This window comes from Bicyclus anynana, chromosome 5, assembly GCF_947172395.1.
Source record: "Bicyclus anynana chromosome 5, ilBicAnyn1.1, whole genome shotgun sequence".
In the NCBI taxonomy this organism is placed as follows: Eukaryota; Metazoa; Arthropoda; class Insecta; order Lepidoptera; family Nymphalidae; genus Bicyclus; species Bicyclus anynana.
In genome coordinates, this window is record NC_069087.1 from 17341503 (window position 1) to 17358229 (window position 16727).

Sequence of the window (16727 nt, forward strand, 5' to 3'; positions counted from 1 at the left end):
AAATTGCATCATTGCGAAAATAAATTTAGTGCAATGGATAATCTAATTACGTAGCACTACTTTCTGAGAGAACTTGACGAGTTCGTTTAGATAAGCTAAGTACGCTATGTACATATTGTTACAAGTACGCTAAACGCAAGTAGGTCAGAACGAGAATTCATCATCAAATTTTTGTGGTCATGTTTCATCACAATGCACAGTACATTTAATTTTATTAATTATATTACTAAATCAAAGTGATTTTAAATTATAAATATTTTCCTCAAATGCGTCACAGTTTTTGAATCGAAACAATTATAACTTGATGATCACCCCATCCTCATATTAACGCAAGGTCAATGACCGACCTTGTGTCATTGACATTGGCGCAACTATGATTTCGTTGTATGTAAATTGGAAAAACGAATATGAAAATTCATATTATAAATATTGACGGACAGGAGGGAGTTTCAGATGGCAATGATAGGTTCGATCGCAGGGAAATTGGCATACGCTCGGCTATTTCCGTCCGTCCGCAGACGCGGCGGCGACCTCCAATCGCGTCGCGTGCAGCGTCCACCGATATACCTACTGTACTGCTTGTTTACTATACTTACACTATATCAGGTGAGGCCAAGGGCTTAAGCCACGATATATATCACAAATTGAGTAATCCTCACATAGCAGAGGTGAATATTACGGTCGACGGACCTAGCGGGGGCAGCTGCCCCCCTGCCCGTGCCTCGCTGCGCCCATGGGTGGGGCCACTGCGTTCACTTTATTTTCGGTCTTGTACTCATGACTTAACTTGACGCTATGCCTTCGAGTTTATTGTCATGGAGCTCAGTTAGGGTCATACCACGGAAGTATTAGAAGTCTTAATTTCTCGTTTCTACCACCGTACTGTAAGACACCGGTGAACAATCCAAGGATATATTATTATGATTATACTCGTTCTACAATAAGGCAAACTAGTGCATATTATTAGTATGTTAGTTCTGAATCAGTAATCACTGAACTAGGCCATTTCCTGCGACCTCGTAGTAGAGCCTTTATTAGGTGGTCGATCATGTTTTACAAATTACAATATTTGTAATAACGTATCAAATATTGATGTATTTGATACGTTTTGATTTTGAAATTTCCTACGTTTCATTTCAAATAAATCAAGCTTCAATTTTATGTAGACAAAAATAAAACGTCTCCCAGTTGTAGAGATATTCGCATCTGTTACACGGCTGGCTCACACTCCTTCATATTGAAATCTGAATCTGATGGATACAATGAGATGGAGGTGCGTGGCGCGGGGCGGCGCCTGCGGACAGGGGGTCGATACACCCCGTTGCGCCTTACACGCAGAAGTGGGTGACCGGGTGATTTGTCGCCAGCTATCGACATTTTTATTTTTAACACTATTTTACATTTTATGTAAAAAACATGTATTAACACATACTTGTAAACCTACTGTACGATCGTTATATCTTAGCAAACACTCATAGATAATTTGATAGAAAACGCAAGACACGAATTAATTTAAAAAAATACAAGGCAAAAAGAAGATTTATTAAAATTCTTATCCATTCTTTAAACTATTAAAAAACGATTAGTAAGCATTAGGTCACATTAAAGAGAAGCACGTAATATCCAAACCTGACATATTATTATTATTTTAAACATTGATACCTGTGTACATGTTAAGTGAAATCAAAGTTAAGTTTATTCAATCAGATATATAATATTCGTTTTGACTCGGCAATACATTTACTTTTTTTTTGTAAGTATATTTGCCATATCTTTTAAATAAGACCAATATTCCCATTCCCCTCCAACTAGTCGGGAAAGGCTGTATTAGGAGTGGGTACGACAATAGACCAACGGGACGGGGATCGAACCACCACCCCTCGGTGATGAGTCCGGCCGCTCATACCGTTGAGCTATTGAGCCTCTTACTTTGTTCACATATCAATAGCAGGTAATTAAACAGTCATAATGAAAGCCTTTACTTAGTTAAAGGTCCCGCTGACCGCCTCGCGTTAGTTCGGCGGCACTTAGCGCCACGCGGCGCTATTGAGTCCATTGAGACGCTCGCGTAATATCGTTAAGCTAAGTTCGCACCTAGGTGCGACATTGCGTAACCCCGCCCCCGCTAATGTGCTTATGCCTTCCTGATACACTTTACAACTAAACATACGACGGAACATAAAACGCTAAGCTTATGTCAACCATCAGCTCATTTTAATGGCTCTCTACAGGGCCAGGCCTCCCACCTCAGGGGATACAGGATTTGGAGCAGTTCCACAATTTTGACGACCTCCGTGGCGCAGTGGTATGCGCGGTGGATTTAATGACGGAGGTCCTGGGATCGATTAAGGTTTTCTTAATTGGTCCAGGTCTAGTTGGTTGGAGGCTTCGGCCGTGGCTAGTTACCACCCTACCGACAAAGACGTACCGCCAAGTGATTTAGCGTTCCGGTAGGATGTCGATTGGAAACCGAAAGGAGTGTGGATTTTCATCCTTCTTCTAACAAGTTAGCCCGCTTCTATCTAGATTACATCATCACTTACCATCAGGTGAGATTATAGTCAAGGGCTAACTTGTAAAGAATATAAAAAAAAATGCTGCTATAATGTAGGTTACCAGCCAAAAACAAAAGCTCTTTGTTGATTCGTCAAATTGTTAGATATTTACATTGCTGCACTGTATTAGCACAAACATTGACATTGAGTACTAAATCTTTAAGGACTATAAAATAAGGCAGTATTTTTATCGGATTCTAATACAATAAAATAATCTCCGACATACGCATAGCAGTAAAATAACACAACAACCAATTAATAAAGAATATAATCTGTCTTTCTGTTTAAGACTAATATACGGAACTACATAAAGGCTGTTAAAGCTTGACAGAACACAAATAGGCTTAAATGCCAGTAAACATTCATTTTAAAGCTCATCCATTCAAAAGTTATAGGGTTACCAAGGAATAAAGATTTTCAGATTAATACAAAACCGCTACCAAAAAGATTATGTGTTAAATGGATGCACAAGGTTAAAACAATTGAAGCGACGAAACAGTCGGCCGCGACGACTGTACTATACGAGTAGTCGAAGAGCCAGCGACAGCCAAACATTCGTCATTGTATAAAAGCGAGCGAGCAAAAAATGTTTGTGAGCTCATGCTCATGCCCATACCATAGGTAAGTAGCCAACTATGGACGTTCGACCGTGGCTACCTTCAAGGATCCAGTTCCATAACCATTTAAGAAACGTATATTTTTTTTATATTTTTCCCGGTATAATATCTTTTCTCTCTCTCTCGTCTCTTAACTTCGCGACAACCCTTTAAAACACTAGCGGAGAATTGTCATGAAGCCAAGAGTCTAGCAAATAGCATATAATTTCTCACATTGTTCTGAGGACAATATAAAAGAAATTACACTTTCTAATTAGACGGTTTAGAGTCTGGATAGTTTAAACCTGCTATCTCGCAAGTTAACCACGATTCTATCATAGACTAAACGGTAAAGAGGTCGTTGGACTAATGGACTATTATAGTTTCATAGAATTTTACCCGTCTAGTTGGAGGGGAATGAAAATGTTGGTATTATTTAAAAAATATAGCAAATATACTTTAAAAAGAAACTCCGTAATCCTATGGTAGGAGCATGAGCTGACAAACTTTCAGCTTTTATACAATGACGAATATCTTTCTGCCACTGGCTCTTAGTCTTACAACAGACATACCGTTCAAGGGCGCGGAACTTTTTAGATTGGAGGAAAACTATCATGGAAAAAACACCTTTGATATTACCTACTAATACTTAAACTAAGTAACCTAGTTCCTTTTCCTAGTGCACAAATTCTGTATCTAACTGTTTATTGCGCAGTGGAGGAAAATTATTAAGCAAATTGTAAGCCTTTATAATCATAATTCGGTATTTATTATAATTATGGATAAATACTATTTAATGATGTACAAGGACGCATTCTTGTAAGCTTTAATATTGCATCATTAGTATTAATAGTGTATGCAAAATTAATGTTGCCTAATGACTGTTTGTATGTTAGTTTTCCTGCTAGATCAATTTTATTTAATTTCTTTACAGTGAGAAATAGAGTTGCTTGTCGCGTATATAAAAATCGGCTGAAATTTATTATCAAGTGTTTAGAATTAGTCCGAAATGGAAGTCATGGCTAGAATTTTCCGCAAGCAAAATCGCAAGACAATTATAATAAACTAGCTGACACCGCGCGGTTTTACCCGCGAGGTTCCCGTTCCCGTAGAAATACGGGGATAATATATAGCCTATAGCCTTCTTCGATAAATGGGCTATCTAACACTGAAAGAAAATTACAAATCGGACCAGTCGTTCCTGAGATTAGTTCAATTAAACAAATAAACTCTTCAGCTTTATAATATTAGCATAGATTGCAATTATTGTATTTTTGTATATCACCGCATAGTTTTTCTGTACGCGCATTGTATATCAACTAAACGATTGTGAAGAAACAAAAAGCATTCCGTTTTCACATGAAATCTACGGTGACTAACGGAGTGTTCACAGTAGCTGAATTATCCGTAGCAATTTTCCTCGTAGCGCGCTCATTGAAACGGTACCGCCAGCGCGCGCGCACCGGCGCGGCGACGGCACGGGCAAGTTCACGCTGGTTCCAAATCCGAAAATAGGCCGTGACATAAATCTACATAAACGGTCCTTGTTTTGGCCGGTGCCGGTGCCGTCACGCGTCCCTCGCTGAAATGTCACGGTTCGTCTTTTGTTTGTGTTACGACTCGAAATAAAATCACTCCAGCGCGCACTCAAGGCGAAATGTAACAAAAGCGGTTATTGTTGTATTCTGTGTGAAATAGTAAATCATGGAAATGTGTTTGGGTTTGGAGACTTGTGATTGAGCGCATAATGAGACTTTGTAGATCAAAAGCCATACCAAACTCTTATTTGTTGCCAAAATATCCTCACCCTTGAATTACCACGTTGAAAGACAAAATTTCCTAAGAGCGAACATCTCAGCTAGCGTTAGATTTTTACGAACTCGTATCTTTAGAATTTTGCTCTAGAAAGTACTATCGTCATTTTTTGAGGCATAAATTTATTGAAATTGTTGTCAATGAAATATTGGCACATAAGAAACCACTATTCCTCATAATGACAAGGCAGCACATTTCAAGACATCTTCCTAGCAAGTGCAGTGCAGTTTAAAGATTAGGTGCTCATTTGCTTGTATGCGAACCATTAATAAATACGAACATTGAAGTATGTTATCCCTCTAATAACTATCTATTATTCTGTACGTAGTACCTATACATATACTAGTATTATAAAGTTTGTGGTATAGTCGGGGGTAATTTCTGGATCTACTGAACTGATTTTGAAAATTCTTTTAGCACTAGAAAGCCACGTCATTTGTGAGTGTCATAGGTTATATTTTATCACCGTATTGTCACCAGAACAGGAGCTACACGAGTGAAACTGCGGGGCGTCAGCTCTTTAAAACTAAATTAACGAATAAGTATTACCAACATAGACAAAAGCACATAACAAAACCAATGAACGCCCCACAACTCTCAGCCGCGTAGAGCGATGCGCATACCGAAATGGGCAATATCTCCCCGGCCACAGGAACGCGTGTACTCTACTTGCTCGTAGGTGAATGCCGTGAAAGCGGTACAAAAATAAACGCATCGACAAAAGGCGGGCGGAATGTGGTTAAATAATATGGAGCAAACGGCTCGACGCTCGATCCTCAAACGATAGATTATACGGCCTTATTTACTTTCGATTATACACTTTTCTTTCAAGTTAGTGTACACATTTATAACAAACATTATAAACATGGTAAAATTTGCAATTTTTCGCCTCGGTGTTATTTGTTTGGTATTGATTTAGAAATAGTTTCCGATACAAAAGTACTTGAGAAACAAACAGAACCTTAACATGAAATGTGTTGTTCTACTTTTTTTATTCAATAAGATATTACCTCCTTAACTACGATCTAAAATATACGTAATCTTTGCGACCGTGTATGAGACAATGACATCTTCAGCGAGCGAGCATTATCATCGAGAGATCAGAGATTTGATAAATCGTTTGCTAACACAAGTAGAGAACTTTTGGCAAATGAGTTGTATGTCCAATTACAAGTCCACTTAGTAGTTCCGATGTTCGGACGGACGCGAAGCATGACGTTTACGTCCGTCGACGTATCGTGTCTTCGAGCAATTAGCCGATCTCGCGCAGTTGCTCAACATCGTCGGATTTATGAGGTTTCTAGCGATTACGATAACTGTATAATTCTCCACGGCTGTTACATATTATGTTGCCAAATTGAATGTGCCAGCAAAAGATAGGTTCTATCAATCGATTGATGGTATTATGAGGCCAATATCTTCTTAAAAACTTCTAAGCAACCAAAAACCTCACAATAATTGAACACAATAGTGAAAAGCCTAACCATTTTAATTGATCAGACCTGATCACAAAACCTTTGTTTGACTTAGCATTACCTCTGCACTTGAAGCTGCATGTATAATTTCATCAGGAACCCTGTCAAACCAAAAAGATTCTGCTTAGATGCAGAAGCTATGGCAGCGGCATTTCTTTGACGATCTACTCTCAATTACAGTAAGCATACTAAACATTATCAAAACTACACTGACTATCGTCACAATAACGAAAAATCTTTACAGTATGAGCTTATTTTAAACTGAATGAATAAAATAAAATATTCCAATACTTAAAACTCCCTCTAAAGAAACTTTAGATAACTGAGCATTATTACCACCCAGTGGCGTCAGTAAAAGAAAACGACTGTTTCGCGTGTAGCCATTGAAAATATGGTCCGTATTTATTGCAACAAAGTATTCGCAGACGCTCACAATATTAAGAGTTAAGACTAACCACCTGTTGAACTTGGAAGTCGAAGTCTCATACTCCGATAGTGCCTCGAAGTTTTCTTGACACCCCGCCAACACTTTTACTTGGGACTAGTTACGTGTTATGTCTGGAATTTTATGAACACTCAGCAGTTATTGGGGGACCTTATTTTATCTCGATAAACTGGATCGGTTTATTGGAGTAGCGCTACCGAAACTGTTTACTTGGGTTCAGTCAGTGAGCCAATGTTATGTAATCTTAGTGGTTATGTAGATTTAGGTGGACATAGAAACTGTGTTTCGTGTTTTGAAGCAAATAAACTACTTGTAGAGGCTTAACTTAGTTGAAAAGAATGAAATGGCGAGCTGCAAAATTTTGCACGTGCAGAAAATTAAAAATCATGGGCATCGCAATCATTCAGAAAATATTGAGACTTTGGAACAATGTTGAAACTTATGAAGTCAGCGTAAACAGTCTTCACAGAAGATTATTTCAGTTTCATCAAGGGTATATCGTTACAAAAGTTTTGAAGAAGATATCTGACGTACTTGTACATTTACGCGAGTAATAGCCCAATGAATATGACCTCTGCCTTCGATTCGGAGTAGGTTCGAATCTGATCTAGGGCATGTGCCTCCAACTTTTCAGTTGTGTGTATTTTAAGAAATTAAATATGACGTGTCTCAAACGGTGAAGGAAAACATCGTAAGGAGACTTGTATACCTGAGAATTTTCTTAATTCTCTAGGTGTGTGAAGTCTGCATTGGGTCAGCGTGGTGGACTAATGCCTAACCACTATAAACCTGAGAGGAGACTCGTGCTCAACAGTGAGCCGAATATGGGTTGTTATGATGATGATGATTTACGTGAGTCCAACAAGATATTCACTATGACTATTAATATGTACATTGTACATCCATATACCAAGTGTGTGGATAATAAAATGTTCAAGAAAACGAATACGGATTGGTCACATGGGCAAACAACCGTTAAGGTGGATCGACGACCCGGTTTAAGCGACAGGCAGAAACACCATGATGAAAGCACAACGCCATGCTAAATTGATTACACACTATGGAACAGGTATAATAGATATTGGATATTAGCAAAAGGTATAATAAAACATGATTCTGAATACGGTTATGTAAAATTTGTAAAGATAACAGACAAGAGTGAAAGTAGACTCAGTCAAACACCCTTCAACAACACGTAAATATAGTCCAGTTTATGGAAATCGCTAGTTAAAAATTTAAAATTCAAAGATGAATACATCTTCTACTATATAAAAATAAGTTGGGTTTTCCTTCCTGACGCTATAACTCCAGAACGCACGAACCGATTTCCACGGTTTTGCATTCGTTGGAAAGGTCTCGGGCTCCGTGAGGTTTATAGCAAAGAAAATTCAGGAGAAGGTAGGGGTAGGGTAAGGTAAGGTAGGGTAGGGTAGGGTAGGGTAGGGTAGAGGTAGGGTAGGGGTAGAGTTGGGTAGGGGTAGTTGAAAGTTTACATCAAGTTTCACGCGGACGAAGTCGCGGGCATCCGCTAGTTATTACATAAAATCTGACAATGATAATAAGATGTAACAACCTAAAATGCTGATCTAATCACCTAACAAGTAAGGAAAATAACTAAATTGTGTTTGAAAGTCAATTCAGAGAAGAAATTGGCAAAACAAAACATAGTTTTGCCAAAACATCGGCATGGCAATGAAAATAATTTTCATGTTCACCTGAGCATTCTGAAACTAATTCTAAACTCTAAACAGATTTTAAAGGTTTCCAGCTGGCCTATTCACTATTTTAGTCTTTATTATCAACCTATCAACCTATTAAAATAAAAATCAAATCAATTGACAAAATGTCATCTACATACTGCATGATATTCACCAATTAGCACCGGATGACATTTACTACATGGAATCTTAATTTCGTATAATTATGTCAAGTAGCATACGTCAAAGACAAGCGAATATAGATTTTAAACCACAACTAACCATGGTTTCAGAAGACCAATGGAACAACCAAGACAACTAATCAACCGCATCAGCACCAGCCGTCTCGTTTCAGCTTCTGATTTCATAATAATGTACGACAGTCGACAACGTAATTTGTTAGGTTATTATTTAATCTCCAGTTCGCCGACGTAGTCGCGACGTCGCGGATAGGATGACGTCGCACGATGTTAATCTTTCGCGTAATTGTCACCGTTGATACATCTCCCCGGGGCTTGTTAAACGAGCTGTTAAGTTTAGCCATTAAGCTGCCAGCGCTGCGAGACACTGTGTACCGAGCTCTTAGGGTACGTTCAGAGTGTCACGCGTTATTGTTTGAGTAAACCGATTCATCTTATTGCTTATTCGTTTCCAGGAATTAAAAAATATCCTCTGCAACTAAGATTCTATCTGTCGTGAATATGAAGACATTCCTAAAGATTTTTTTTTTTTTTTTCGGGTAGAATTTTTTTACGAGATACCAGACTTACTGGGGGACAAGACGGGCTATGTGGGGATTACCACTAAAACCCCCTCGGTGGCCACCGCATTCAGCTGTTCATCAGCAGCATCAGCGCATTTTAGTAGGCTCCGGGACTTCACTTAAACTCTCCGGTGCCTCCGTTGCACTACGCCTCTAGTGCTCGTCTAAGAGTAAGACCAATACCTACCATAATATTTCTAACCGTTCAATGCATTTCCATTAAAAGGATATTATTGTATAATAATAATTAAAAATAATTCTTATTGAAAGTGTGTAAGCTTTTTTGCAACGCAATAATATCTACATGAAATTAAACTATGACACGCTCATATATCGCTTCCGAATACTAAATGTGCGGAAATACTAATTTTATGTGATTTTCACATGATTTGTTTTTGTAAAATCAGACATTGTATTCCAGAACAGGCTTTATTTTATTTCGAAGTGAGAAAGGGATTTATAATCGTAAAAACTAACTGAATTCCACTTAAACAAAATCTTAGTTCACTTCCAGTATTGACTAATGCTATGGCAAAATCCTTGACGATTAATAAAGAATAAAAAAATGGTAAGCCTTTCAAGTGTGACAGTTATAATCTCTATATTATTTATTATAACTAATATAAATACTCCATCTGACGCAAGATTAAACACCTCTTACGGTACATCGGGTGAGATATTATGGCCTGGACACAGCTTTATCATGAAAATAGATACATCGTAATATCCGAGCGTCTCGACGTGAAAATTAAGCGACACCGTTTATTCAGAGGAAGATTAATTATTCCACTAATTGCGAGAGTTATGCCGACTACACCAGTTTGGCTGACCTCACCTCGTTTCAGCTCTTAATGGGCTCTAATGTTTGAGAGCAATCACTCAATCGCAAGTAATTAGAACATCATCAGTTTCAATCGTAGTGTATTTTATCATTTGTTAAATTGAAGCAAGACCACCTTATGTTCAATGGGTAAGTAGTTTAAAAGTTTTTGTTGATAATTGCTTCCTGATCGGAAAATTTATATATTAACAAAATAGTTCGCACAGCATTTCAAATATGGATAAGGTCACAGAATAGCATTTTATTGCTCACTGAGGTATATGTAGGTATTTTATAGTAATACAATGTAAAACATTAAAGCAAACCTAGCTAAACTTCCAGCTCTGTTCGCCTTTTATGATATAAAAAAAAATATGATAACAGTCTAATCCACAATGACTTTAAATTGAATGAGCCTACATAGATTAACAGAACCGTTACATCATCCATCAGGGAAAACTTCCTAGTGAAACGTCCTACATTGATATCATCATATTGATGCGGCTTAACACCTCATGTTGTTTAACCGGCAATCATACCCTTCAACTCGCATCACTTCCTGATTGACGACAACAATTAACTGCGTAGTAGAACGTCTTTAATAGCCCCCACCGTCCCACCCGGACAAGGAGGCAAGGTCCCTAATTCCGTAGTCTAGCCCGCAACTCGGATGACCCAACAATGGACTACTTCTGTCACTACTCAAGTTACTAATAAATACAGTATAAAAAGACTCACGGCTCTTGATGAGTTCAGGCGCGACAAGGCCGTTGAGGTCGGGCTCCTCGCCGTACCAGAAGATCCAGAGCTCCTTGGAGGCGCGGAGGGAGAGCGGCGGCGGCGGCGCCATGCCCATGTCGAGGTCCAGCGGCTGCGGGGCGGGCACGCGGCGCCACACGCACAGGATGTCGCCGGCCAGGCAGCGCGCGTAGCTGGCGATCACGGGGTCCGCCAGCGGCGCCGCGCCCTCCTCGCCCTCCAGCCCCGCGCCGCCGTGACACTCCCCCCACACTAGCTTACGCCATTTTATGCCATACAGCTCCGTCTGTGGACAAACGTAAAAAATCAGAAAGTGTGAAATAGCTGTCGATCATCATCAACATCTTTCAAAGACCATTTTAATGCCAGACCTCCCTCCTTAGAGAAGAGCTGATTTGAAACTTCGAACAACACAGCTGTAATGTAGGTGGGCTTTTTAACGTCCATTAAAATAACTCTCGTGCGAATGAGGGCTTACACCTAAACATTACGGTAGGCCCGACGCTAGTACATGTTACGGTAAAAGCGCTTACTCTGCGTACACATGCGCTGCACAAACGCTAGTATGAAAATGCTCTTTATAGGTATATTAAACGAATCATAGAAAGCATTAAGACACATAAGATATATTTAGTGGCAAGGAATGTCGGCTTCCTCGTTGCCACAGCCAGTGTTGTTGATCACCTTGCGACTTACGTAAAGCGCACACGTAACGTATTAAAATTAATAATACACATAAAAAGAGAAAGAGGGGTCGTTATGTTTTCGCGTTAAATAAATTCAATAATTATATTATTTTAATTTAACCACTCAAAGCTAATTGACTATCCGAAAGAAGAAATGTTTATATTGAATGATTCGATGTATTCGTATTTCAATAGGGATGATGACAGTTTTTTAAATTGTATATAAATTAGGTGTATGCTAATAGTAAATTAATTTAGTAAAAGTAACAGGATATCTGAGATCATTACTTTTGGAGTTACAGGCATTTAAAGGGTCAGATTTGCGGCGCAGCCGCGGATCCCTCAAAACGCCCCATACAAAATTATACGATTTAATGATGTTATACGTCCGTGTGAAGTAATAGATGCAGTGTCTATCATGAATGAGAGTGGACATTAGGAACACATATAGCGAGTATCGTAACCTTGAGGATGTAAATATACAGGAAGAAAGAGGAGACGTAATGTATCTCGAAGAGCGTGTCCTGTGAGACATGGACCTTAGCTTCGGTGGACTTTGTAAACTGAATAGGAGATCGGTTCTGACTCACGTCCATCTATGTACGGGTAAAGTAATCGGTGAGTATACAAGCACAGAAACATCTCGCGCGGCGCAGACTTTATCAAAACATGCAGCGACCTTGTGAATGTAAATATGTATTAGAAAAAATGTTGGCAGAATGAATGACGGTGCCTTCTATGACACCCGTTTTAGTGGGACATTGTGACCAAGTGAAGTAGGTAATAGATCCATGAGTGGAAGCGCTGAAGCGGCCCCCGCGCGGCGCAGTCTTGTATGAGGATGGATATTAGCAGCACATGTAGCGAGTGGCGACCATTTGGGAGAATAAATGAGGGTGTCTCCTGTGACACCTGTTTTAGCGGGACATTGTGATCAGGTGAAGTAACAGATCGACGAGTATAGATTAGTACGGCGGAGGCGCAACGTTGAGTGTGGTATAAGAGTGGGCACTAGCAGTACATGTAGCGAGTGGCGATCTTGTGGATGTAAATATGTATCAAGAGGAATGTTGGGTGAATGAATGAGGATGTCTTCTGTGACACCTGTTTGAGTGGGTCATTGTGACCAGATGAAGTAACAGATCGACGAGTATAGATTAGTACGACGGAGGCGCAATGTTGAGTGTGGTATGAGATCGGGCACTAGCAGTACATGTAGCGAGTGCGACCTTGTGGATGTAAATATGAATTAATAGGAATCTTGCGTGAATGAATGAGGATGTCTCCTGTGACACTTGTTTTAGCGGGACATTGTGACCAGGTGAAGTAATAGATCGAAGAGTATAGATTTGTAAAAAGCGCAGAAGCGGCCCGCGCGCCGCAGTGTTGAGTGTTGTTAGAGGACATTAGCAGCACAGGAAAAATGTTGGGAGAATGGATGAGGGTATCTCCTGTGATACCTGTCTTAGATGGACAATGCGATCGGGTGAAGTAATAGATCGACGAGTATATTTCTACGGCGGAGGCGCAATGTTGAGTGTGGTATGAGATCGGGCACTAGCAGCACATGTAGCGAGTGCGACCTTGTGGATGTAAATATGTAGCGGCGCGCGGCGTCCGGTCAAACACCCTGCGCCGCCGTAAGACGACACACTATCAGCGTACAAAAAATATACACAACACACTTCTATTTCACGTGTGCGCTAAGTGTATTTTATTAAAGTGCATGCCAAAATGTTCGTTTTATTGAATTACTAAGAACCTCGCGGTTTCACTCGCGTAGTTCCATGCGGGACAAAATAATGTCCATGTTACTCCATGATTACTATTGGTGAAAGAATATTTAAAATCATAAAAAAATTGTTTATTCGTTACATACAAAAAATCTTTTCTCTTCATTATACTTATTAGTATAGATGAAAACGACGTAAATTAATTTTAGTCTATTAATTTTTCGTTTATTTTTCAATTTTCAATCATCAGTTATTCCTTATTATATTATTAGGATGGGACCACAAGAACCGTATCTCTTGCCTAACAAAAATCCTATTTGGGACCTTTCCCATTATAACTGTTTATTTTTTCATCAGATGAGGATCTAATAAGTGATAAGTGAAGCATCTGATGTTAAGAAGAATACGGAAGCTGCCGAGCACAGTGGGGGAATTATATTTATTCTTCTTTTTCGTCGCTATACACTCTTGGCAAAGTGATTGTGGTCTTTAGCTCTTCTAGTACATTAGTGGAGCAACCATTGAGTGCGGTTTTGATTTGGTCAGTCCATTCATTCACATTGGTGACCTGCCACACGCTCTTGTTCCTTTCCCAGCCATTTATTAATTTTTTTATGCCCTGTCATATGTCGTGGCTTTCCACCAAAGCTATGTACTCGTAGATACGAGTACGCTGTTCGAGGATGTGGACACGCTACGAAACTGACAAAAACGTAGCACTACATGCTACGTTCTTATCATTATTCATTTATTGATAAGATAACACAATCATCATTATCTGTCCATTTTAACAGACCTCGAGAGCTATTCCGAAACGACGTTTTGTATAATTTGCAAGTGCGAGTTTCGAATTCACCTCTATCTTTTTCTTTATATAGTATCGTGGTAAATGAAATGAAATGAAATGAATGAAAAAAAATATACTTTATTGTACACCACACAGAAACATACGATACAGAAAAATAATGGAAAGAAAGAAAAATGCACAATAGGCGGCCTTATCGCTAAAAAGCGATCTCTTCCAGGCAACCTAACGAAGAAACTAATAATAAAAATTATAAAGATATAGGCTAGGGTGTACAGAGGTAATATATAAAAGAAAATAACGCATAAAAAAGAAAATAGTTAAATACTTATGTAACAAAATACTAAGAAATATCAACATATATAATATACAATACGATACATATACCATATAATACAAATTGTATATTTACAATATTTATACATACGTATACGAGTATATATATAAATATAGATATATAATAAATATAAATGTATAAAAATGTAAAAAAATATATATATAAACATGTCATAAACACAACAAACCATGACGATAATTATTAAAAAAAAAAAAAAAAAAAATACAAAATTTAAGGTGGAAAGTAATGTTTACCAATGAGCCCCTTGAATATCGGTAAAGATTTCGCACGTCTGATATCAGGAGGGAGAGAGTTCCACAGCCTTACGGATTCGACAGCAAAGGATCTAGAGAAAAAAGAAGTACTATGAGTGGGAATTTTTAAGATAAGGTTATCGTCAGAACGGAGTGAACGACAGTGAGTATCACTAAGAAACTCAAACCGTTCTTTCAGATAAAAAGGAGTATAGTGATGGAAAAGAACAGAGTATAAAAGAGACAGAATATGAGTATTCCTGCGAAGACGAATCGGAAGCCACTTGAGCTTAGTCCGAAATTCAGAAATGTGGTCATATTTTCGAAGTCCAAATATGAACCGAATGCAGAGATTTTGAATACGCTCAAGTTTATTAAATTGCTCAATAGTTAAATCTAGATAGCAAGTATCAGCATAATCAAGAATTGGTAAAAGGAGAGATTGAGCCAACATAATTTTAGTAGGTATAGGCAGGAAGTTACTGAGACGTCGCAAAGAATGTACTGCTGCAAACATCTTCCTGCTCACTTCGCTAACCTGAGGGACCCAGGAGAGATATTTATCAAATACAACACCTAGATTTCGTACTGTATCGCTAAATGGTAGTTGAACTCCATCAAAAACAACACAAGGAAGTGTTGTCCAGTTAATACGGGCAATTTGTTTGTGACTGCCTATAATGATGACCTGTGTTTTAGAAGCATTTACTTGCAGACCATAAGATCTACCCCACTCAACAATTCCCTGTAAATCTTTATTCATTGAATTAATTTTAAGGGGTAAGTCTTCTATTTTAGCTTGGGCATACAATTGAAGGTCATCAGCGTACAAGTGGTAGAAAGAAGATAAATTTAGAGTTATTGTACTAATAAAAATTGAAAACAAGAGAGGAGACAACACGCCACCTTGTGGTAAACCAGCACTCACTGAACACCAGTCGGAGTGTGAATCTTCAACTCGTATACGCTGCTGGCGTCCATGCAAGTAACTATGAAACCAGTCAATGACTGAAGGAGATATGTTAAGAGAACGCATAATGGTCAAAAGTAGATCGTAATCAACATTATTGAAAGCATTGCTGAAGTCTAACAGTGTCAGGATTGTCACACACTGGTTATCCATACCAGAGCGGATATCATCAGTTATTTTAACTAAAGCAGTAGTCGTGCTATGACCGGAACGAAAACCAGATTGAAATGGGTTGAAAAGGTTACACCGAGACATGAAAAGAGTTAGTTGTCTATGAACTATACGTTCAAAGACTTTTGACAGGAATGGGAGAATTGATATAGGCCGATAATCAGAGAAGCTCGAGGGATTAGGTTTTTTAGGAATTGGAATTACGTGTGCCCTTTTCCAAGATGTTGGAAAAACACCAGTAAGAATGGAATTATTGAAAATGAAAGAAATTACAGGGATTAGAAGTTCAAGGAGAGGTATGATCATTTTACGACTAATGCAATCAGTTCCAACAGCATCAGAGTTGACTTCCAAGATACTTCTCTTAACATCACTACAGTCGATTTGACTAAAGATAAAAGCTGGATCGTCGGGAGTGGGCAAAGCAGAAATATGATTTATTGTATTACTTTTTATAGTACTATCAATGGTACAAGATGAGGAAAAGTGCTGATTAAGCTGGTTTAAATTAACATTACTAGTATGGTTGTTCCTATTTGCTTTCCCAACTCCCAGAGATTTGAGAAACTTCCATACTCTACCAGAGTCTTCCTCTTCGAGTATGGATTTATGAATATGGCGTCGTTGCATATCTCTACACAACCTGTTACACTGATTCCGAATAACTTTATATTTATGCCGGTAAGCCTCCGTGTCCTTTGATTTTAACTTGGACTTTGCAACATTTTTTTTGTGTTGTATGGTTTTGATCTCCTCAGTAAGCCAAGGAGCAGGAAGATGCCTGATTCTGACTGGACGAATTGGAGCATGACGGTCATACAATTTAATTAAAAGGGAGTTAAAAAT

The 16727-nt window shown here is 38.7% G+C and overlaps 1 protein-coding gene across 3 annotated transcripts in view; it reads right to left on the reverse strand.

Moving 5' to 3' along the window:
• The window catches only part of LOC112050883 (mediator of RNA polymerase II transcription subunit 13), a 123507-nt gene that overhangs the window by 73326 nt on the left and 33454 nt on the right, over positions 1-16727 (reverse strand). For all 3 annotated transcript variants that reach the window (XM_052881863.1, XM_052881862.1, XM_052881864.1), the window contains exon 2: positions 10905-11211. In XM_052881863.1, coding sequence (XP_052737823.1) covers positions 10905-11211 — 307 coding nt within the window. The remainder of the gene's footprint in view (positions 1-10904; positions 11212-16727) is intronic.